The 24,714-nt window shown below is 40.5% G+C and overlaps 1 protein-coding gene across 6 annotated transcripts in view; it reads left to right on the top strand.

Moving 5' to 3' along the window:
* The window catches only part of disp1 (dispatched homolog 1 (Drosophila)), a 102,204-nt gene extending 82,846 nt beyond the window's left edge, over positions 1-19,358 (top strand). For all 6 annotated transcript variants that reach the window (XM_041975253.1, XM_041975258.1, XM_041975256.1 and 3 more), the window contains 8 exons: positions 9,555-9,584; positions 10,149-10,272; positions 10,582-10,709; positions 13,103-13,197; positions 13,276-13,373; positions 13,464-15,053; positions 16,503-16,766; positions 16,857-19,358. In XM_041975253.1, coding sequence (XP_041831187.1) covers positions 9,555-9,584; positions 10,149-10,272; positions 10,582-10,709; positions 13,103-13,197; positions 13,276-13,373; positions 13,464-15,053; positions 16,503-16,766; positions 16,857-18,656 — 4,129 coding nt within the window. In that variant the 3' untranslated portion in view covers positions 18,657-19,358. The remainder of the gene's footprint in view (positions 1-9,554; positions 9,585-10,148; positions 10,273-10,581; positions 10,710-13,102; positions 13,198-13,275; positions 13,374-13,463; positions 15,054-16,502; positions 16,767-16,856) is intronic.
* Positions 19,359-24,714: the final 5,356 nt, after the last annotated feature.

Below are 24,714 nucleotides of genomic sequence, written 5' to 3'. Positions count from 1 at the left end.
AGGATGGGGAAGATTTACAGACATCCTGTAGGTCTCTTCCTCTTATCCCCTCCGTACTGTTGGAGCTGCAAGGTTAGACCAGGTGAAATATGTCCTCCCTTTGCTTTATAAAGTAGGTTTTTTTGGGAAGAAACTCATGACTTCACACTAGGGATGTCATTATTACAGACTTTCTTGGTACAATTATTGTCAAAGAAATAATCACGATTTTACGATTATCACGATTATTATGCGAAAATAAATTTCCCAACACTAACTATAATGTGTAAAATCACCTGAACACTCTTAATATGTCTATTAGGTTTGTTTATTTCCATTTTTTCATCCTAAAATAATTAAGTAATAAAACAAAGTAAAGTCTCATTTCAGCCAAATCTCCTCTCCTGTGTGAAGAATAAATAAATCCTCCACATTAACTCTGGATTTCTCCCACATGGAAAAGGCTACAGGACCGCTACCTGGACTTGGGTGGCTTCTTTCTATATAAAACCACGTTATAAGAGCTTGTTTTGAATTTCTTTAATTTCATTTCAACTAGAGTAGAACATGTAATGTAACGTTCAGTGAATGCGTCACCTTGTGCTGTAAGACCAACTCGAGTCAGACATAATCACAAAAAAGCTGCTGCTGCAGATGCTGCTTTAGTTAAACAGCTCTGCTTTATATGAAAAGTGAGTCATCAGGCTTTTCTTTGGGGTAGCTGAAATCTCCGTTGATTGATCATCATTTGCCCATTGGTACTTTCACAAATTTGTCCATGTTTTGCTAGCAGTGCAAAAAATATAAGTTTTATTTAGCCTTGCTGATGCAGGTGAGGCAACTTGGTCTTTTTTTTTTTTTTTAACCCACAAACAAAATAAGAAAATCTGTCTTAATTTGTTTGTTTGGAGGGAAAAACTCTTCCTTTGTAATAATGTCCCACTCGGACAGCCTCTTCTGCAGCCCTCATGGAGCCAAAACAAAGCAGGCGAAAAAAGATGGAAGTGGTGTAACTTTGTTTTCCCTCCGTGTGGAAGTTTTGCTGGTCCACTGATATAGTTCATACAAAGTATTTTATATAAAGTGCCGATTTTGGGGGATCTTTTTGATTAATTAATTGTAGCATTTAATCCTGCGATTAATTGTAAAATTAAATAATTGTATTAAATAATTGTAAATAAATGTGTTGCAAATTTCTTATTGGCTTAATTGTACCATAATCGAGCACACAGCTTTTTATTAGCTGGTTTTGCCCTATCTTTTTAAATATAATTACGTTATAATCGTTAATTACGTTCAATTCATTACAAAAAAAATTAACTCATTAAACGCAGTTTGCATTCCAAACAACGCAGAAAGTTTGTCACAGCACGATGTCCTGGTACATCGGTTAAATTGAGACTAGGGCTGCAACGATTAGTCGACGTTGTTGACAATAGAATCGACAATAAAAATAGTCAACAACGAATTTAGCCGTCGACTATTGTCGGCAAAAATTAAAATAAAACTACAGAGAGAGACATCGTCTTTTAATCCTATCTCTGCTGAGAGTTGCACAAATGCAATGAAGTCCGCCAGGGTAAAAATATGGTGGCGGACTAGGAAGCAAAACGGTGGCAGAGAACATCAAAAGTCTGGGATAACTTCATGTTGAACTTATAAAATAAATTAAACACTTGAGATTTGTATACCACGGAAGTACGTCTGCAATGCTCGAACACTTAAAGAGGAGGCACGTCAGACTTGCATAACAACCTCATGAAAGATTTCAAAGCTGAAAGTGAAATAAGATCCATTTAATAATTATGAGATACGTAATCCGATTGGTCGACTAGTCGTTTTCAGTCAGTTTTCAGACCCATCTATTTCAAAGAATCAACTAGCGACAAACCTAGCCACTTTTTCTAGTGTTATTGGAGACTTTTGGAAAGTGACGTGAAAGCATGTTTACTTTTTCTAGATGACAAGCTCTTCTGCAAACCCCTCCCCCGTCCGATAGCGCTCACTGCTGCAGCCAGAGCAGGAGATGGATAGTAATGATTAATTTAATCTCTGCTCTATGTTTACATATTCTCTTTTCACATTTCTCTTTATCTTCCTTACATCCTTTTTTATTTCTGTTTGTACCTCTTCTGTGCCCCCATCTCAGTCTAAAGCTCATAAAGATAGCCAGCCCAGATGAAAGGCCCGCGATGTCCCATAAAGCAGGATCAAAGCCTGATGTGAGCACAATGTTGTCATAACTTCTCATAAGTTAGCTGAGCGGCCAGCCAGGCCTCAGCTGGATAAATATGGCTTGCTGCTACAGGCTGGTAAAAATTATCACTGCACTTTGAAGGGGATAAACTACTACATGTGTCCAGACTAGTAAAATATATTTGGGTTTGTTGGGATTGATTATCTTGCATCTGTTTGAACGTTCTTTCGTGATGTGCTAAATAAATCTACTGACTGGTTAGACTGAGTTAATTGACAGTGATTAACAGGGATTTTTAACAAAAGTAGATGCTTGACAAAAGTGGACGTTTTTCATCATTTTACTCTAACTTATCAAAAGACATAATTTATCCATTTGTTTATTTGCCAGTTGCTTTGCTGTGATTTTAATAGGATGTTGTGATTTTCTTTGTTTGTATTTAGCAGTCATTCCTAAAACAGGAGAGATTACATTTTAAAAAGTTATAGAATCATCTTTAAATTGAATGAAATCAGAAATGCTTGCATTTTGTTGGATGCAGAATGTCTTAGATGCAGAATTGGTAACTCACCTGGACACACACTTTTACACACACTCACGGTGGCTCTCGAAGGGACCTGGTGGACATATTTTGTCCATCATTTACCGTCAGCTGTGGTCGTGTTTCCTAAATTTATTTTCATCAAAGCAACACTTTTTGCCATGTTTGTGAGAGGCATTTTATTTTATTTAACAGAAGCTCTTACCAGTTCAGTAAATAAAGCAAACTTAATTAGACTTAGAATAAAATAACAACACATTACTGTGTCCTCAGAAGACCCAGAGATAATAACAACAAAAACACAAAAGAAAACAGACTGAAATCTAATTAATTTTACGTACAATTAGTAATGAAAGAGTAAAAAATGAAAAACTAAACTCTTTTTCTGTTTGTGAGATCATAGTTCAGCAACTATTTGCTTCTGTTGTCTAAAAAATGAGAAAATAATAATAAGAAAATGTATGGAAAAGATTTATTAACAAGAATTGCTAAATGATTTTCAAATGAGAAACGTTGTCTTTGCATCGACTTGTTCTCTTGTCGTTTATTTGATACCAGAGGCCTTTACAGAAGCCTAAATGAGTCATCCAGCTTCTCATTTTGCTTTAAAGGGGAATTCACAGCAGAGGAAGAAACACCTCTCCTTGAGGTGAAAAAAATAAACAAGCTAAGTTTTAGAGGGGTGTGGTTTTGTTCAGTATGCAGCTTGTGACAGGAGGCTGATGGATGCAGCTGCAGGTAAAAACAATCAGTTCCACCTCTCTGGCCACACATGGCCTCTTAAACTCGGTTACTGTTACAAGTTAAGGCGGTCTTAAAAACCCTGTTGCCACTACACTGCGGTACAGCTCTGGATCTGTAAGCTTGATGTGCAGCCGTGATGAAGATGTCACACAAACTGACATCTTGTAACTATTGGCTACAGTCCTCAAATCCCAACTGTCTGCCTGGAATTTGTGCACGCCCATATTTCACCTCCAGGAATTCAAGGCAGTGGCAGGTGCGGACAGAAAAGGCCATGCTCACCAGTGGATGCAGTCATCCTAGAAGAAGTCCCAACACACACACAAACACATGTTTCTGTTGGCTTTTGCATAAAAAATTAGGTTAGAGGTCTTCACATAAAAGTCAGAAATGGCTGACATGTCGTCATCTCGCACAAACATGTCCAAAGAAACGTGGAGTATAACTTCCAGAGCTGCTACGTTTCCACAAAAATGTTCCATGTCTGGTTGTGTTTCCTCCGTGTGATAATGGGAGCGGCTCCTCAGCTGACCTGTGTTTAAACTCTGTTTAAACAGCACAGGCCTGTTCCAGTGTTTATTGGAGGCCTGTTAGAAACTTGATGCCCTATGAATCACCGTGTGTCACTGCTCAAGCTAATGCACTTCAGAGCGGTTAATAACCCTCCAACTTATTATCAACACTCATCCCTGTCTTAGATGTAACTGTGGTCCTTAATTTTAATTATTAGTTAAAAAAGGGCTTTTATATTGATTTTCATTCATTTATATTGAATAAGGTATTTAAAATGTTCTAAATGTCCATTTTCTCAGACATATTTAGCCCTTATTGGCCACTTCTCTAAAGTATTGAATCTTAAGATTCCTTTATCTTTGTATACAGTATTATTTCTGGGTGTAACATTGCATATTGTATTGCAATCAAACTTGTGATATACACCCCTAATATTATTGTTTATTGAACTTTTCTCTTCCATAAAGTTTTATTCCTGCACCCTTACAGTTAGATTAATGTTATTTTTATGTCAACATCAGTGCATTGCTTTGGCCATGGGAGCCATAGGAGTTCTTTCCTACAGAAAAATGGTCAGTGAGTAGTCTCCCTCATCAAAAGGCAGTCGTGAACTGGGAGAAACTGACAGAAATAAGTTTGGAAGACAAGCCAACAGCTCAGTGATAGATGGAGCTCCATGATTCATGTGATGTGGAAAATGTGGGCAGAACTGCAGAATTTCACAATAAAAATGGAATCAGTTGTAAAATGTGGATTATCATGGAATTTGCTAATATGAGGGTGTGATCTGTTTTTCCTACTAATCTACGAGTTTTTCATGGTGTCTAAATCACATGAACAATATAAAGAAGACTAGAGTCCAACCGCTGTAGCTTCTGTGTCTGTATGACCTCACATGAACTGGCAGGATTTTAATCTTTCCCAGAAAGTCAGCGATAGCTTGAGGCCCATTTATGCTCTACACTAAAGACAGATACACAGTATTTTGTTTGTTTTCTGGGTACTTTAGGAGCACAGATTGGTCCGTTTGCGGGGCCTTTGTATGTGCGAACCCTGATGGAGAAACCTGAGTAGTACCACCATGGGGGCGGTGTTGAGCTTCTAACGACGACCCACGAAATTAACAAAGAAGAAGCCACAATGTTTTCAAAGCCCGCCCAGATGACCTTCATCTACTGTGCTGCTTCCTTTCATATCTCTCTGAGAATGTACATTATCATGATCTCTTCTTATGTCGCTGTTTTTTCATGTGTGAAACTGATGTTGCAACTTGGAGGTGGACTCTGAACTCTGCACTGCCCTCTAGTGATTGTATTTGCTAATAACCACGCCAGTGCAAAGGACACATGAAGTATGAGGGCAGCAATCTTTGAAACTGACGTAATTACGTACAAAAAGGGAGTATACGTGGGCCTTTGGAGACAATCAGAAACACCAAAGATGTCCAAGAAATGAAGAAATGCTCTTGAAAACAATTAATTGTAAAAATTCATAAAATTAAAAAATGAAAAAGCTGCCTCTGTGTTTGGTGAAGCTTTACAAACAAGGGGGAGTGTTGTCATCCTCCATCAGACTCACTTACCCTGAGTGTTTGAGCTACATTAGGAAAATAATCAGTCAAAAATCAGACAGAACTATTTTCAGTAGAGACTGGTGTGTATTAGGAAAAAAGATCCTGATTTATCTGGTGCTAAGATCGTTCAGCAGACGGCTCACATAGGCTACAGAGACTACAGCTAGTTGATGCAGCTGCTGCAGGTTTGAATCCCGGCCTGAAGCCATATGCTGCAGGTCGCTCCTCTGTCTCTGACCAGCACCTGTGTCATAAATGCCTCTACAGCCAAAACATCTTTAAGAAAATTAAAGTTTCCTTTTGACCTGCTAATATTTTATACATCCACCACATGATTACACACACACCCTTTAGAAAACATGACGTTACAGACTAAAACACAGAATTCATTGGGAAAAAAACAGAAAACACAGAATTTGTGGGGGAAAAAATCTGGTAAGAAATAAAAGAGATTTCATTGGGCCCCATACTGGGGTTCACAGGATAATTTTTTCTCTTATAGAAAGAAGCCACACATGTGTTCAGCTAATATCTGCTAAAAGAGACTACTTTGATGAGTCAAAAGTCTTTTAATTAATCCTAATTATTTATTCATTTTATGGTTTTATTTTACTGTACAGTGAGACTTTAAACTGTAAAAAGAAAAAAACTAGGGTGTTGTAAAACTTGTGACTGGTAGGTCATATCTCAGTGCAGTGCAGACTTAGTTTCATTTGAATGGAAGTACAGGTGGCGTGAACCTATTTCAATGCTGGTTCGAGCCTCTTATTGTGTGCAGCGTTCCAGCGTGGCTTGTGGGATATTTACCTGCCTCCCTGTTGACTGTTAACTCTCACCCGAATAACCATATTATTTTTCATTGTTAGTTGAAGTCTTAAGCAGATTTGTTGAATTTAGCCAAAGAAAAATCTTATTTATCCCACAAGCCAAGCTTTCCCCTCGGTATCCTCAGTTCCCAGCTGCTCCTCTGTTTCTCTCCTCTGTCAGCACAGTGCTGAGTGAGCAGCTGGCGGTGTGTGTTTACCTTATTAATTAGCCCAGTGATCCAGAAACACTCTCCCTCTGGTAAATAAAATAACACCGGAGGGTTATTCAGAGCCGGAGGAGAAAGAAAATAAGAAAGGTGGGAGAAGCCAATGAAAGAAGGAGAAAAAGAAGGAGTAAAAGTTGGACAGATGGACAATTTGCACGTTAAATTTGCTTTAAAGGGAAAGTGAGTCGAGGTGATCGGAGTTATGGAGGAAACCCGATACAGTGTGCAGTCATCCTGCAAAATTTAGAGCCTCATCAGTCAACACTGCTTCCCTGTTGCTCACCACCTTCCCTGTGCTCAACACTTTCATTTATTTTTATTTGCACATGGTCATTTTTTGTAGTTTATAAATTACAGATTTAAAAAAAATTGATTATTGAGATTACAGAAGTTGATCTCAGCTTTCCAGCTTAGCTTCAGTTTTATGAGAATAGGATCTATTTATTTCTGTTGACACGATAGATTCTTGATTTATCTCCTCTTTGTCGTTTAAAGGTCCTCAGGTATGCTGCACATCTTTCCAATCATCTGAAATAAATTCACATCAGAACGTCACAGACCAAAATTCAAAACAGACCGTAAGCAGATAAATAGATATGCCTGACGGCGCTGTCGTGAGTCTGTTCCAAGTATTTCCAATAACTCCATTTCTCCATTTCGGGCCATATCTCTGTCCTGAGGTCTGCAGTTCAAGGCCATACATGGAAAGCCAAGAGTCAGTGCGCACTGAGAAGAATTACATTAGCAATGCAGAATTTTCCCCTGGCTGCTGGTTCAAAGACGGGCTTTGGAAATGTGGTTTCCATTAGGCTTGTTGCTTTAAAGCTGGTTAAAGATTATGTTGCAAATTGAAAAGGTAAATTTATAAATATTGATGTGTATGAGCAAGTCTCCCTGAACTAGAGCTGAAAAAATCTGATTTCATCATGCATCATTTGCATATCTAAGCCGGAAGAACCATGTCCTGGTTAAGCCTGGTACCACTTGACATCTGGCTGTCATATTCATGTGCCTGGTGAAAACCCTGAAGGGATTTACGGCCGTCATACAACTCACCCCTGTGGAGTAAAATTCCTCACCAATAGCTTCAGTTCATTTTGCTTCCTATTATCACTAATTATAACATTCCTCAGATTTTACTTTGACAGCCGAACGGGTGAAAACACAGTGGCGGTTTTTAGGTAATGACTGATTTGACCTGACAGGCTGCAGGAAAGGGATTTCTGAACTTTTTTCCTTCTCTTCTGTGTTAGAGGATTCATTTAAAGACAGTAGAGGTGTGAATTTATTATGACATGTATGCAGAAGAAGTTTTATAATCCTATTTTCTTCTAATTTGGAGGGGAAAAAAGCTAATATTTATGTTAATAAACGTCTTTTCTGGCAGAATCTGATCTAAAGATGTTAAATCCAGTTGTATTCTCTGTCTGAAGGAAACAGAACATCTTTCACTGTCTTTACAGATTTAGTTTTTACCTTTTTTTTATTATTTAGCAACAAAGAAAAGCTTAATCTAAATTGATTCCATTTCAGTTTTACCCATTAAAACAGCATTTTTACAGTGTGCTAAGGTGAACCATGCTGAATACTTTCCCTTAAGATGTTTCTCCCTACCTTTAACTCCTTTATCCCAGATCAGTTATCTCCTGCAGCCCAGCTCTGATCAGGTGGCCATATCTGATTCTCCCACTTCCTTTTCTCCCTCCTCCCTTACACTCGGAGGGTTCTTCTGCTCCCGGCATACCGGATGCTCCCCCACTGCTCCCAGGAGGAGCAGACGAGAAATCCAGATAAATCCTGAGCAGCTGAAGGACTTGTGTGTGTACATTTGGGTCAACCCTACCGTGTCAGGAAGCCTTATTAGACAGCGATACATAAAACTAGAAAAAAACTACAGTCTCATGTTGCATTACTTCCCATTTGGGTTCATGGTTTGAGGTTCGGCTCGCGTTCAGAAATGTTACTGAGAACATTTGGGGTTTTGTTTGGGTTCAGGCTGATACCCTTTTCAGATCTGGTTTAGTTCAAAAAGAAATCTGAGCCAGGCAGGAATCTTCAGGTTCTTATCAGCATGTAAAATAAATGTTTATACCTTAGATACATTGAAGTTGTCTGTGTGTGGTGACATCCTGACCAGGAGGCTCACAAACCAGCCATAAAATATAGTGTTTTTATTCAGAGGCTATATGGTAAATCCACAATGTGTGATCCATGGTAACACCATAACCCAAATTTCCCTGAGGACTCTCCAAAGGGATTAATAAAGTATTTCTATTCTATTTCTATTCTATTATTTATAACATTTGGTAATAAAAAAGATCACTATCACTACTATGTTGCTAAGAGACCTCTATGTTAACCCAGAAATGATAGTGAAGCCCCTTTATAACAAACTTTCAACCAATCAGAGAGCTTAAATTGACATTAATATCTCGTCAGGAGCAGCCAAAGATCAACAAGCGAGCAGAAAGTATGTGTCTGAAAGAACCAAAGTAATGCTCCTCTACGGCTGGAATAAAGCCAAGATGTTTTTTTATGCACAAAAACCAGCTGAGTTGGAGTTGGTTTTGTGAGGTAGGTAAATAGTAGCATAGATAGCTTAAAATAGCTAAAACAGCTGGAGAGAAAAATGTAAATATGTAAATAGTTTTTATGTGTTTGTTTCAATGGCAATATGTTTTCTTGTGATGTGCAGAAAGATTAGAAAAGGCTTGGTCACTGTTGATCGGATTTGAAAGGAGGAACATATTATAGGTTCAGTGGAAAGTGCTTCTGACATCCACATCGGCTTTAATGTTTTCAGTGCTCCAGAACCAATAGGTATGTGCTAGAAAAAGGAGAAGACTTCAGATCGTAAATACAATATGTCCACACTTTTTTTAAATAAAAAAGTATCTGCAAGTCTGTTTTTGATTGGCTCTTGTTTTGACTTCAAAATGTAAACCTGATTTATCTCTCTCTTTTTGTTTTTCAGCCCTGCACGGCCTTTTCGATTCCCCAAAAGGTAAGATCTGCCAAGAACTGCTTCTACTCTTTAAATGTTCTGGATTGCAATGTTCTCCTCCTCCTCCTCTTCTCCCCTTTATTCCTGTCATCCATCCATCGCTGCTCTTGTGGAGCCATCATTCCTCAGTAGTGAGTCATGAGAGTTATGGAGGGGGGAGTTGTGAGTCTCTCTCTCTCTGTGTACCTGGCCTTTGGTAACTAGCAACTCAGGTCTCCTCATTTGTCCATTACACCGCAGGAAAATCCACTGCATTAAGAAAGGTTTAGGAGCAAAATCACATGCACAGAGTCAGTACCTCAGCAAAACCCTGAATGCATGATTTATAATCAAGCAAATGTATAAAAAAGTTGCCGAGATGGAGGCTTCGACTGATCTGTTTCCTTCTCATTCTTGCTTTTCATTTGAATTTCATAATTCTTGAAACATCCACTCTTGTAATGTGCTAAATTGTAGTTGTTCTACTACTTTGATCTATGTTATACAGTCTTTTCTTTTAGTTAGGTATTGTCAGTTATCATTTTGATATCTAATTTAAATTCCCCATCTCGTCACCATCTCCAGCTATGCTGAGCTGATAGCTGATTGGCCAGTGGTTGTGCTCGGCGTCTGCACAGTGCTCATTGTTATTTGTGCCCTGGTGGGCATCCTGGTGCCTGACCTGCCTGATTTCTCTGATCCACTGCTGGTGAGTACAGCTCCATCCAAGCTTTGAGCTTAGACACAATGTGCCAGTACTGTCACAGCATCACTTTGATTCTGGTTTTCCTGGGGTACCGAGTGGGTGTGGTTCTGTTTTTGTTAGTGTGTACAATACAGCTCACTGTGAATGACGTCCAGCTGGAGATTATTTTATTATTTACTTTACATTTCTATCAGTTCATCAAAAAAAAGTATATGTGTTTGATCTAAATTAGTAGGGTGAATAAAATGAAGACAAGCTGTTTTGTTTTGTTGGTTTTTTTTTTTTAATTCTATTAATTTCTCTTCTCAAAAGGGTTTTGAGCCACGGGGAACTGCCATTGGCCAGCGACTGGTCACATGGAACAATATGGTGAAGAATACAGGCTACAAAGCCACGCTGGCCAACTACCCCTTCAAATATGCCGACGAACAAGCCAAAAAGTAATTTCACACACATCTCTTACATTATTTAGGCAAGACTGTGTAAAGTCAGTTACCTGAATTTCTCTCCGTGTTTGCCTCCTGCAGAGCTTGTCCTTATTCATGCTGCTAACATGAAAATATTTATCGGAGTTTATTCAGTTTAAGACCTTTGCAAGGGGAGAAGAAGTCAGGAATTCCGTTTGCACAGGAAAAGTATATCAAAGGGCACAACTGCACTTTTTTTCTGCTTGTATCAAAAGTAGGGCCCGACCCACATGGATCTTTGGTGGCCGATGCTGATGCCAGTATTTGTCAGAAAAGAAATTGATAACTAATTAATCAGCCAATTAATGAAAAAAATATATAATAAATAAAATATCTTCCTTTTTGGTCCCTTAATTCTTACAATAACAAATATATTAATTACAGGCAGAACATTTCACTGTTTAACTTAACAGAGAGGAATTTTCAAGTACAAAAACATGCAACAAAGCATTAGACCTCTGGGGAATTATATATTTATATTTTAATAACTATATATTATATACTATTATTTTCTTTGCCATGAGGCCATGACTTATATAAACCAAAATAAAAACCAGGATGCTTTTCTCAGATGTCAAAACATGTAATCTTGGACAGAGTTGTTTTTTAAATATTTATTGGTCACAAATAGTCCGACACTAATCTCCTCCTAATCTGAAGGTGGCAGCAGGGGTGGTATCAGCCGGTAAACTCAATAGGTCAGAGTTCTTTTGATGGTTCACTTCAGTTCCAGTATGTATTTTCTATTTTAAAAGGACAGTAGCGGCCAGTGTGGTTCAGTGTCTTTATTAGCTTGTGGATAAAAACAAAGAAATAATTCGATCAGCCTCTCATCAATTTGCTCCATTGGATGTGGTTTTTAAAAATGGCGGTTACTACACACAATCAAGAAGATGCAGAAATCCAGAAACTCGTCTGCGTAGCAGGGGTGCACATCAGGTCTGGAAAAGGTGCGCGTCGAGCCTCTGCAGAGCTATGCAGCGCCTACTGCAATGATGCGAGTATAAATCTGCCTTTAGGCAGCTGCCCCTGCAACCCGACCCCAGATAAGTGATGGATGAATGGATTGATTGATTTCAATAAGTTTACTATGTTTTTAAGTAAGAAAAGGGGAAAAAAAAATAAAAATCAGAAATCGGATTTGGTTTGAAAATATCTGAGATTTTATTTTTTGGCCATATCAGCCCTACTCAAAGTAAAACAAAGATGAACTTGATCCATGCTACACTGTCAAAAGGCGTTTTAAAAAAATTCTACAAAATTTCTACAAAAAAAGTTGTGATAGAAGTAAGTCTGCAAGTATGGGAGTCTAAACACAAATTAAATAACACTTTTCTAAATAAATAAATAAATAACTAGATTACAGACCTAAATTCTGCATTTGTTTTATTTATAATATACATATTCAGGTTAAATTACCGTGACTACTGGAATCACTTAGAGTTAATTTAGCAAATAGGCCACAACACTGCCATTTTTTAAATAATGGAACAAACAGAGACCCAGCCGTTCAGGGTCTCATCTTCATGGATTTATAAGTTTTTGTGTCTTGCAGACAGGAAAATATTTAGGCTGTTTCAGCTTGGCCTACAATCAGGACAGAGTAGGAGGCTGAGGGATTGATGAAAGTAAGGTGGGTGCTGGGCTCAGGGTTCATGCCTACTGTTGACTGACATGCTGAAAAGTCTGTGGAAGAGGAGAGGAACAAAGCAGAGATTTGTCCATCCGCCAGGTCGTCATCTGCAGGCAGACCGTCTACAAAGGTCTAGAACTTCTTCTGATATCTGATTCCTTAGATATTTTGTTACAAACGACCAGATTTTAGCATTGTCCCAACAATGACGTGGCAGTCACTAAAGATGCTGACATGTCAGTGGTGCTCCCGAATCCGCCTTTCGTCAGACTCCTGCATCCATGTGGTTAAGATTAGCATGTCTAAAAATTGCAGCTCCGCTTTGCTGATGAGATAATGGATCTTCTCTCTGCCTGTAGCTGCCTTTGTCTGCATATCAGTCTCACTCCACGCATCTGTCTTCAGATGTAATTGCGTACTTATGTGTGTTTAGCGTACAGGAGCCCTCTACTCCTGTCAGCATGCATTCCTGCCTCATCTGTTGACCATCAGCCTCTTTCCTGACAGACACCTGATTAATCCGCCGTCCGGTTTTTAACAAAAGATATAGTCCTAAAACAAGGAAGAAAAAGGAAAAAATATGTGCCATCTGAGCCGTAACTGACAATAGTTTTCACCCTCTTAATCTTCACAGAAAAGCCCAGTTTTTTTTCTAGTGTCTAAAACCTCGCACTGCGCTGACCTGCAATGTAAAACATGTTCACGGTGTAAATCTGCATTTCATGTTCTCTAGTCATCAAGAGCCCAGATGGCCGGAGGATCACTTTGACAGAGAAAAACGGCAGGCGGAGTGGGACTTCAGTAAAGAATTCTTCTGTGATGTACCTGGTAAGTACAGAAATGCTTTGCTTTCCAAAAGTGAAGCACAGAAGATTTCTTCTGTAAGTTTTTGAAATCTTTACACAGGTGACAGATACTCTCGGCTGGTGTTTGCGTCAGCCGAAGGGAAGAATATGTGGAATATTCACATCATCAAATCAATGTGCATTCAGGACAACGTGAGAGTAAGTATATAATAAAGCACTTTGTTTTTTTTGTTTTTTTTGCCTTACTATGCTCTTTATACCTGTATTTATTATTTCCCTCTTTTCCAGGTGCGCTCTCACCGTGACTACTGGAGTCTTTGTCAGCGCACCAACGCTGACTCCTGTTGCCCAAGCTGGACACTTGGTAACTACATCGCCGTCCTCAACAACCGGTCATCCTGTCAGAAAATCACAGAACGCGATGTGTCCCACACACTGAAGACCCTCCGCTTATGTGCCAAGTTTTACCACAACGGCACGCTGGGACCCGACTGCTGGGACATGGCCCTGCGTCGAAAAGACCAGCTGAAGTGCGCCAGTGTGCCCCGGAAGTGCACCAAGTACAACGCCATCTACCAGATCCTTCACTTCCTGGTAGACAAAGACTTCCTCAGCCCCAAGAGCCTGGAGCACTCACATCCTGTGCTCAAGTACAGCATGCTCTTCTCCCCCACAGAGAAAGGAGAGTCTATGATGAACATTTACCTGGACAATTTTGAGAACTGGAACTCATCAGATGGCATCACCACGGTGACAGGCATCGAGTTTGGCATCAAACACGACCTCTTTCAGGACTACCTCCTCACGGACACGGTGTACCCCGCCATAGCCATAGTGATTGTCCTGCTGGTCATGTGTGTCTACACACGGTCAGTGTTCATCACTCTTATGACCATAATTGCGATCATCAGTTCACTGATTGTGTCCTACTTTCTTTATCGAATGGTTTTCAACTTTGAGTTCTTCCCCTTCATGAACCTGACGGCCCTCATCATCCTCGTTGGCATCGGGGCAGATGACGCCTTTGTGCTTTGTGATGTGTGGAACTACACTAAGTTTGATAAACCGCACGCTGAGTTGGCAGAGACGGTCAGTGTGACCCTACAGCATGCTGCTCTCTCCATGTTCGTCACCAGCTTCACCACGGCCGCAGCTTTTTATGCCAACTACGTCAGCAACATCACCGCCATACGCTGCTTCGGGGTCTACGCTGGCACTGCCATTTTGGTCAATTATATCCTCATGGTGACGTGGCTGCCTGCCGTGGTGGTGCTACATGAACGCTACCTGCCCAGCGTGTTCTCCTGTTCCAAGCCTCCGCACCAGCAAAGACGTTTCTGCTCTCAAGTGTTCTGGGCCGGTCTTTGCCAGAAGGCCAACAAATGCCTGTTCAAAGTCTCCGAGGCGTCACGGATCTTCTTCGAGAAGGTCCTGCCCTGTATCATTATCAAGCTTCGCTACCTCTGGCTCCTCTGGTTCCTTGCCATCACAGTTGGGGGGGCATACGTGGTTTGTGTGAACCCAAAGATGAAGCTCCCATCCCTGGAGCTGGCAGAGTTCCAGGTGTTTCGATCCTCTCACCCTTTTGAGCGCTACGATGCAGAGTACAAAAAACTGTTCATGTTCGAGAGAGTTCATCACGGTGAGGACCTTCACATGCCAATCACAATTGTTTGGGGGATTATTCCTGTAGATAATGGGGATCCCCTCAACCCCAAAAATAAGGGAAAGCTGATGTTGGATAGCAGCTTTAACATAGCCAGTCCAGCAGCTCAACTGTGGATCCTCAACTTCTGCCAGAAGCTGAGAAACCAGAGCTTCGTCTTTCAGTCTGATGAGCAGGACTTCACCAGCTGCTTCATCGAGACATTCAAACAGGTTAGTACCATCAGAAAATACACTTTGAAGCATTGAGTCTCAACTTTTTTTTTTTGAGTCAGTGCCCACCTACCCATTACCCAGGTCCCCTACCGCCCCCCACCATTAAAATGTGGGCTAAGGCAACTGACTTAAATGCGACTGCCATCAGGCTCTAGTATGAACAGTCCACTGCCCTGAAGTGACCTGCATGCACAGAAGAAAACATGTCATATGCAGCACACTGTGTTTACAGAAGAAAATATAGATGCTTCACATGTTGCATGCATTTTAAAATTATTGTGTAATCAGAGCTGAAAAAATATGACATTGTTTTTACCATTGTTTACCTTTTGCTGTTTCTCACCGCCTCTGGTGCAGAATGTGACGTCTGTCTCACTTCAGTGCTGTGGGCAAAAGATATTTACCTGCGGTGTGAATGTACTTTAAATATTTTCACTGAATATCAGACCTAAAACAGCGGGTAAAGCCTGGTGTCTAAGCAGCTCTTCCCTGTCTGCCTGAGGTGACTTATTGAACAGTGATGGAACGTGGCAGGACAGATTTCCTGTATCTGTTCGTACGACAGCAGAGCTTCTCAGTCTGTTAGAGGAGAAGGACTAAATAGTGTTGAAACTTAGTGCTTGGTGGTTCTCTGCCAGTTTTTTCACTGAAGAGGAGTCATTTTTAGCCACTGTGCACCTAGACAGCAAATTCAAATTGCAATACTTTTTAAAAGAAATTTTTTGTTTAAAGTGGCTTTATTGAGCAAGTTTTAACATACAGCAAAGGGCCCAATGCTGGGATTGAAACCTGGGGTGGCTGTTTGACAAACTGTAGTCCTTGTATATGTTGGCTGCCACCAGATGAGCTAGGATTTTGTAAAACCCTAAACCCTCTACTGAGCATTGTCACCCAAACTATGCACAATTAAAACCCCCAAAATTTTAGAAATCATACAGTATGTGTTACCTTTGCTGTTTTGTGATTAAATTCCTATATTCCAGCTGGGAAAAAAAAATGCTAAAGTTTTTTCCTGAGACTCTGCATTAATCACGAAAGTCCAGGTTGTTTCATAAAGAAGAAAGGTCCCTTTTTTAGGATCAGGTGTGCCCTCTTTCTACAATTTATTATCTTTGGGTTTACTTCCTTTTGGATCTTCATTGGTGTTTTATATTGAATTTAGTGAAAGCCCTCATTTCTCAGTCTCCGAAGCCAGAGACCAGAGTTCTAATCCCCCAGGGGACAGATATTAACACCTTTCAGTTGAGTCCTTAGGCAAGATGTTAATGCCTGACCACTGTGTCGCTTTGGAGAAGAGCATCTGCTAAATGACTGTAATGTAATAAAGGTATCAATCATCAAAACTGACCAATAGATTGCCAACTCCCCCCCTGACGTTGTCTGATAAATGCTGCTTTAAAGTGTTACCCCGGAACAATCACCTTCATCCGATGTTTTTATTCGCAGTGGATGGAGAACCAGGACTGTGAAGAGGCCTCTGTCTACCCCTGCTGCAGTCAGTCCACTTTTCCATATAAGCAGGATGTATTTGAGTTGTGCATCAAGAGAGCCATAATGGAGCTGGATCGGAGTACGAGCTACCATCTGGACAGCAAGACCCCAGGACCTCGATTTGACATCAATGACACCATTAGATCCATAGTTTTAGAGTTTCAGAGTACTTACCTCTTCACTCTGGCCTATGAGAAGATGTACCAGTTCTACCGTGAGGTCTGTGATATTTAAAATCTTGCATCCACCGAACCCTCATGTGCAGACGATATCTGCTTGATCTGGACTAAACTTTTGCTTCTGTTTTAGGTGGATGCCTGGATCACGGAGGAGCTGCGCTACGCCCCAGCAGGCCTTAGTCATGGCTGGTTTGTCAGCAACCTGGAGTTCTACGACCTCCAGGACAGCCTGTCAGGTGGCACTCTGGTTGCCATGGCGTTGTCTGTGGCGGTTGCTTTCAGCGTCATGCTGCTAACCACCTGGAATGTCATCATCAGTCTGTACGCCATCCTGTCCATCGCGGGGACCATATTTGTCACCGTTGGCTCGCTGGTGCTTCTGGGCTGGGAGCTGAATGTCTTGGAGTCTGTCACCATCTCTGTTGCAGTTGGACTGTCGGTGGACTTTGCCGTCCACTATGGCGTGGCATACAGACTAGCTCCAGAGCCCGACCGTGAGGGGAAGGTGATTTTTTCCCTCAGTCGGATGGGCTCTGCAATCGCTATGGCAGCACTGACCACCTTTGTTGCCGGGGCGATGATGATGCCCTCGACTGTGTTAGCCTACACTCAGCTGGGTACGTTCATGATGCTGATCATGTGCATCAGTTGGGCCTTCGCCACTTTCTTCTTCCAATGCATGTGCCGCTGCCTGGGCCCCCAGGGCACCTGTGGTCAGATACCACTGCCCAAAAAGCTGCAGTGTCAGGTCTTCACCAAAGCCACAACCACAACCCCTCCTCCTCAAGGGAAGAGCTCTGGGAAATACCAGCTGGATACCCGGGCTGGGGAGGTGGAGCACTATGAGTTGGAGCCACTGGCATCCAGTCAGAAAACAGAAGATAAACCACGAGAAGAAGACGAGTTGTGCACTCAGCTGTATAACGGCATCCCTCCTCACCACCTCACTGCTACATTTTCACACATCCACTATAAGAGCTCTGAAACTGGCAGAACTGGCCCAGAAAATGGACTTGTAGCCATGCTCAATGCCCCATCCAGGTGTCAGTACTCTCAAAACACAAACTGTACATGTGGGGATCCTCCTCCTCCTCCTCACCTGCTTCAGCAGTGGACTCCACACTCCTGTGCTCAGCCTCCCCATGATTCTCTTTCCTGTCCTCCCACTCCACAGCTTTTCCCCCTTTCAGGAAACACCCCAAACAAACAAAACAAAGCTTTAGTACCTACAAACCTGGACCCTGTCTACACACACATGGGGTGCCGTGTGCACTATGTTCACTGCCCCCTTACTCATTTCCATCACTGCTCCCAGGGAAGAGTAGTGACCCCGAGGCAAGGACCTGCTCATACCTGCCACCTCAGGAAGTACTGTGTCCACTCAGCCAGGGAACAGAGATCCACAACCTCAAACCAGGACACAAGCTCAGCTCCAGGACCAGTCACTGGCTCTGAGACTGAGGGAGGAGAAGACTTTCATAGACATGAAATGAGCCCCTCAAGTCCAGATCGTAGCCAAAATATAATCAGCGAGGCCTCAGCGCTTCCCCACACTCTGTGTCCCCCTTCCCCACCTCACACAACCTGTCATGACAGACAGAAGATGAAGGACAGAGACATCTGCTGTGGAGAAAATCCTGCAGCTGCCACAATCACAGACACAGTGACACATAGTGACGCTAGCAAAATCCCTGGCAACCAGGAGGAGCGCAACAGTGTTCTCGTCACGCGGGAGGAAAGTCTCAAAAAGTGCAAGCAGAACTCAAAAAGAGAGCGGGCGTCCTCCGCCTCCCCAAAGAAACTCTACTGTTTTAACAGGACGTTGAAAGTGAAGTGCAATTCAGCTTCAGAGTTTAATGTGCCAAAAAATGAAGCCAGCGTGCCTCCTATTCTAGTAAACACTCATCCCTCATCTGAAACTGTATGCTGACCAGAAATCCATCTTTTAATGAAACAATCCAGAAGAAATAGCAAATATAAAAAAGACAAAAAACGTGACATGTTCAACATCTCTGTGCATTCATACAAAGGGGGGGTTTGTTGTTGACCAAGTGCCTGTATGTTTTCTGCTTTGTTCTCACCAGTTCTTCACATACCAGATTATGTTGGTTTTTACAGTTTAAGATTTCTCAACTAGGGATGGGAACTGAGAACTAGTTCCAAATTTTCCAAAGCATGAGAGCTCCTTTATTCCTCCACTGATGTCGACAGCTGCTGGCAAATGATTTCAAATCAACATCTTCTTTTTCTAATGTGAAAAACAAAATCTGATCCACCTGATTTTGCTCCTTCAGCAGCAGTTTTGTGCTTTTAGAGCATTTATAGGAAGCTGTAAGGAAATTTCTAAGATTCTCTCTGGAGCATCATTGTGCTTGTAAATCTGGCCAAAATGACGCACAGACATATTTTACTTATCTGAATGGTGTATTGGAGTGGTTGCAATGTAACGTTGTTGTTTTATTACAGCTGAATTACAGCTGACTTGTAGCTTTCAGGACTTTTTGGCCATGTGACAAAAAACAGAGAAATGTGTCGGTAAAAACAGCTTTTTTTAATACAGTGAGCACAGGGAAAAGGAGAAGAGCAAACCTGTTAAATATGAGTGAACCCACAGATTACAGCTTACAACAGTCTAATAAATAGAGGTGTAAATTTGAGGTTATTCTATTAAGTAAGTGCTCTCTAATTATTTATATAGAGTTGACAAAAGCACTAAAAAGTAAATTCAGTTTGGGTTTTTAAATAGAAAGCAACACTTTTATCGACTAGATCATTTTAGAAAAAAAATGTTTGGATTTTCTGAATTTACAAGATAATTCAGAAACATCTGTTTTTCTGAATCAGCAAAATTTGATATATTTTTTAAAGCCTTTGTTTTTCTGATTAACAGGATAATTTTACAAAACAAAATCAATTTTTAGTCTGTTTTTTCTGAATTTAATAGATAATTGTATCCCCCAAAAAATCTGTTCAGTTTTCCAGAAAAACCTAGATCATTTGAAAAGCAAAGAAATACATTTAATTTGGTTTTCTGAATTTATGAGATACTTCCAAGTTATGCAGTCATGACAACGGACATCCACCATCATGAGTAGGAAGTATCTGCAGTACCAGCTGCTGCTTCAGGACCGCAGCATCAGGACCTTCAATTCCTCACAACAGTTTGTTTGTTTGTAACCCTCACACAGTTATGAATTGTAAGAAAATCACAATCCTGTGTGTGAATGAAACCTGAAAAGTAATGGAAGTGACATTTGAAAAATGTTCCTGACACCATGACTGCGGTCCAGTGGAAGTCTCTAGTTCTGCAGAAACATGGCAAGTTTCTGCGTGATTCGGTTTTAGCTCCACAGTAAAAGAATCCAGAGTAGCTAAAGGATCCTTCTGTAAGACACTAAATGACATTGCTTCTGATTATTATTCAGCCTTCACTTCCTGCAGATGAGAGGATGCTCGCAGAACTTTGAAGTATGATTAAAGAAAAAAAAAAATCATCAAATCAGAAAAACTAAAAATTTTAACAAAAAAATAAATATAATTGGAAAAACATTTTATTTAGTAAAATTACCAATAAAAAAGAACCATTGAGGGTATCGATGGGCAGATTTGTGAGCATTGATAAAGACATCTGTATCAGTGAAATCAGTTCCCATCTCTAGTTTCAACCAAAAATATCTGTTTTTTTTTTAAAGATGCCTCCATGCGGTTCATGTTGGAAATAATATCTAAACAAAATGATCACATTCAGTGTGCCACATTTCACAAGCTGATTTAAACAAAGAAAAAAGTTGTTGCCTGTCACTTTGTGTATTTTGGGCTCATTTTCAATTTTCATTGTGCTTTTGTGCTTAAGTCTCCTTGTGCCTCAGATAAAAGTTGTACTGTATGATTAAAATGTTCTCTTTTATCATCGCTGCCTTGTTGTCGTATCAGTTCATATCAGGATTCACGTTCACTCCATAAAAAGAAAATTTTCCATCCAATATGAAGAGTTTAGCTTTAGTAACAGTAGTGCACTTGTTCAATTGTCTCATGACAGCTGGCGCCTTTGCTGCTATCTGTTACATGTGGCCCGAGGTCGCTCCCTGCTCCCGTACCCTTGATTTACACAAGAATAACCATCCCATTTTATCACCATTTGGTTGGTTGAGCTATTTTTCTCAAGGGTCCGACTCAGAATCCATCGACAGCATTTCCAATCGTGAATATAAAATTTCAGAATCGCATACTGTGATAAAACCTTTGTTGTAAAATCATCAGTCAAAGAGACGGGTTAATAGATGGATGAAAAAAATCCCTTTGTGTTGTGAGGTTCATTACATTACATCATTACATCGGCTGACAGGACCGCTCTACACTTACAGAACAGACTTGCTGAGGCAGACAGCTTTAATTACAGGGAGACAACACTCTGGCACTAAGTGCTAAGAAAGCAACCCAGCTGCCATCAATACTCATTTTTCAAGTCAAACAAATATATTTTTCAGTGAGTTATGCTTTTTTTAATGCGACGAGGACGACACTGGAACCGAATCTGCTGACTGTTTGACTGTTTATTCTTTTTATAGCTATGGCTTGTTCTTTCTTTGTCTCCAAACTTTTATGGGGATATATGTGGATTAGAGAAATAACTTTAACCTCTGGAGTTAGAATCCAAAAATGTGATTTTTAAAGAGGGAAAATGGAAGTTCTCCTTCATCAGGGGGGCGGAAACCCAAACCCAAAGGAATGCTTCTGTTGCTCTGGAGGCCACAGGAACTTTTAAGAGGGTTACATGTCTATTTTCTGTTTAGAGTCCAGCTGTACTCCCACATCTTGTCTACAATAATCAATTAATACAGCTGGATTTATTTAAACTGCACTTCATGAAACCAGAAGTATACCTTTTGAGGTCAGTTATGGTAAGAGTGACTATCTTTCCTGTTCTTTCAGGATAATCTGCTACAAAAATAACAGGAGGGCACATTTGAGCTGGAAATCAAAAGTTCCTGATTGAGCTTTTCCTCTTTCTCTCTGCTATTAAATCACTTCCAGCAAGGGTAGAAAGTAGGGCTTTGATCATATTCCTGTTTTTCTCCAGAGCTGTGTTTACTTTCTGGAGAAAGTTGGTTATCTACATTTGTCTCTAATAATAATCCTCCCTTACACTCCGATGAAATTAGCATTGCAGGAAAAGTAAGAAAATAAGTGTATGGTTGATTATTTCTTTATTTGTAACAAAGCTCTTTGGTAATAGATTTTATACTGTTGGAGAGTCATTTGATTTCTTTTAAATGGAACCACATTTATAAGGCAAATGTACTTGTGGGATGAGCAGCAGATATGAGTAAGTGGGCTGTATCTATAAAATAATCCCTGCCAGTATCCCCACAGAGCAGGTTTATCAGAGACTTCCTCCAGAATTTGGGAGATGAAATGACCTGCAGTCATGACTTCAACCCCATTGAACACTTGTGGGATCAGTGGGCTGTTTGTCGGTACCAGAGTGACCAACACAACCACATTAGCGACTCTAGCTGTGACCAGGATGAGGTACCAGGCTGTTGTGTCTTTTGTTAAATTACCACTATGTCTTGTTTCTTCATGCTTCAATCAGCCAGTTCAATAATGCCAAACAAAAGTCAGCAGCAGAATCAGGTGACAGATGATTGACAGAAGACTTGGTAAGCTTTTCATGGGCGAAACCCACGTACTCATCTCTGCTGCTCATCCCACAAATTCTCTGTTTTAAAGGGAAATAAACAGATTTGCCATCAGTGTCAGATTTATTTCTAGAAAGCATTGTTACAACAAAGAAATAATCCACTAAACACTCAATTACTTTAAAAATACATGTAATACATTGTACACATTTTAAATATAACTGAGACACTTCTCAAAATATTAAATGCCAAATAATTTAGCATCTGCCTGTATTTTTGAGTTCATGGTTAAAAGAAGAGTGTTTCTTTCTAAACTAATTAACTCATCTAACACTTGAACAAACATAAAAAATTAAATCTGTGAGGCACAAATGTTCCAGCAGTCACTCCATGTTAAAGAGCGTAGGAAAAGTACTGCTTCAGTTTCATATCCTCATCCTAAAGCAGACTTGTATATACAAACAAGACCTATAAAACACATTACATAAGTAAATGACCACACTGGGCTAGTTTGATGCCTCTGTGTGAAAGGAAAGATCTTATTTTGGTCCATACAGCTCAGTTTGTGCTCCCCTCAGCCTCTGATCCCCCTTGGGTGCCTTTCTTCTCCTCTGTGGCTCAATCACCCGAATGGAGACGAGTCGACTTCCCTCTGAAGGTCCCGCCTCAGACCTGCGTGAGCATCCCTGTAATTATATTTGCTTAAACAGAGGTCAAATATTAGCTATGGCCATGGGGCAGGTTTTATTACATTTCCCTGAGAGGGAGACTCTCAGAAGCATGTGTGTCTGTTCTAAGTATAATCCGCAGGCCTGAAATAACTGTGAGGAGGCCGCAGAGCTGGAGAGCTTGTTTACAAGGTAAACATTTGCTTCCACTTTTCAAATTACAGTTTTTGGAGCTGCTGTGCTGCTCCAGATTTAGGGAAGTTTACAAGCTTTTCTCTCTTTTTCATCATTAAGTCTTTTCTCACCTTTCATCTAGTCACTCTGTTAGTAGAAGTGTGCCTGGAAGATGCATGTTTCAGATATTAGTCTGAATCTATGAGAGAATTTTTTTTTGTTTTCTATTTTTTCATTTCAGCTAAACAATAAGACTCAGATAAAGGGTAAAATTTATTCTCCACTGACAATGTCATAAGTGACAGTGTGAATGCGACGTATAATCAACTTGACAAAAGGGGTAAAATACTGATTACTTGTTGCAATTTTTCACTCATCTATGAATGAATGAAAAGAGATGGATTTTGAGGATTTTATATATGTGATGTTATTGCCTCAGTTTATGAAGTATGAAACTCAGATCCCACCAGAGGAGTCCATGAGCCATCATCTCTGAAGACATAAAGGTCTGAGATTCATGTGTCCAGATGGCCAAGTTGTACCATATAACAGTTTATGCATGTGATGTTTTTAAGGGTTTGTTGGGTTAAATAAATGTTAACTGTTCAATTATTGAGTTTGTTTAAACTCATGTTGGCCATAAAAAAGTTGACCTTTGATTCATCATTATTTTAATACACGCATCAGCCACTTTATCAGGTCCACCTTATTAGTACCAGATTAGACATCTTTTTCCTTAAAATCTGCCTTCATTCTTGGTGTCATAGATTCAACAAAGTGATGGAAACATTTCTCAGATGTTTTCTCCATGTTGACATGACAGCATCACACAGTTGCTGCAGGTTTGTCGGCTGCATCCATGATGAGAATCTCCCGTTCCACCACATCCCAAAGATGCTCTACTGGACTGAGATCTGGTGGCTGTGGAGGCCGTTGGAGTCCAGTGAACCTATTGTCATGTTCTAGAAAGCAGGTGGAGATGATCTGAGCTTTGTGACATGGTGCATTATCCTGCTGGAAGTAGCATCAGAAGATGCTCCACTGTGGTCATAAAGGGATGGACATGGTCAGCAGCAATACTCAGGTAGGCTGTGCTGGTTAAACCAGGCCATGTTGGTACTAAGGGGCACAAAAAAGGCCAAGAAAATATCCCCCACACCATTACACCACCACCAGCCTACACTGTTGATCCAAGGCAGGATGGATCCATGTTTTCATGATGTTTCCACTAAATTCTGAGCCTAACATCTGAATGTGGAGCTGAAATGGAGACTCATCAGTCCAGCAACGTTTCTCCATCTTCTATTGTTCAGTGTTGGTGAGTGTGTGTGAATTGTAGCCTCAGTTTCCTGTTCTTAGCTGGTCCAAACAACTGCTGCTCACTGGATATTTTCTCTTCTTCAGACCATTCTCTGTAAACCCTAGAGATGGTTGTGTGTGAAAATCCCAGTAAATCAGCAACCATGCCACGTTCAAAGTCACTTAAATCTCCGTTCTTCCTCAT

Source organism: Melanotaenia boesemani, chromosome 22, assembly GCF_017639745.1.
Source record: "Melanotaenia boesemani isolate fMelBoe1 chromosome 22, fMelBoe1.pri, whole genome shotgun sequence".
Taxonomy (NCBI): Eukaryota; Metazoa; Chordata; class Actinopteri; order Atheriniformes; family Melanotaeniidae; genus Melanotaenia; species Melanotaenia boesemani.
This window is presented reverse-complemented; position numbering and strand designations above follow the sequence as displayed.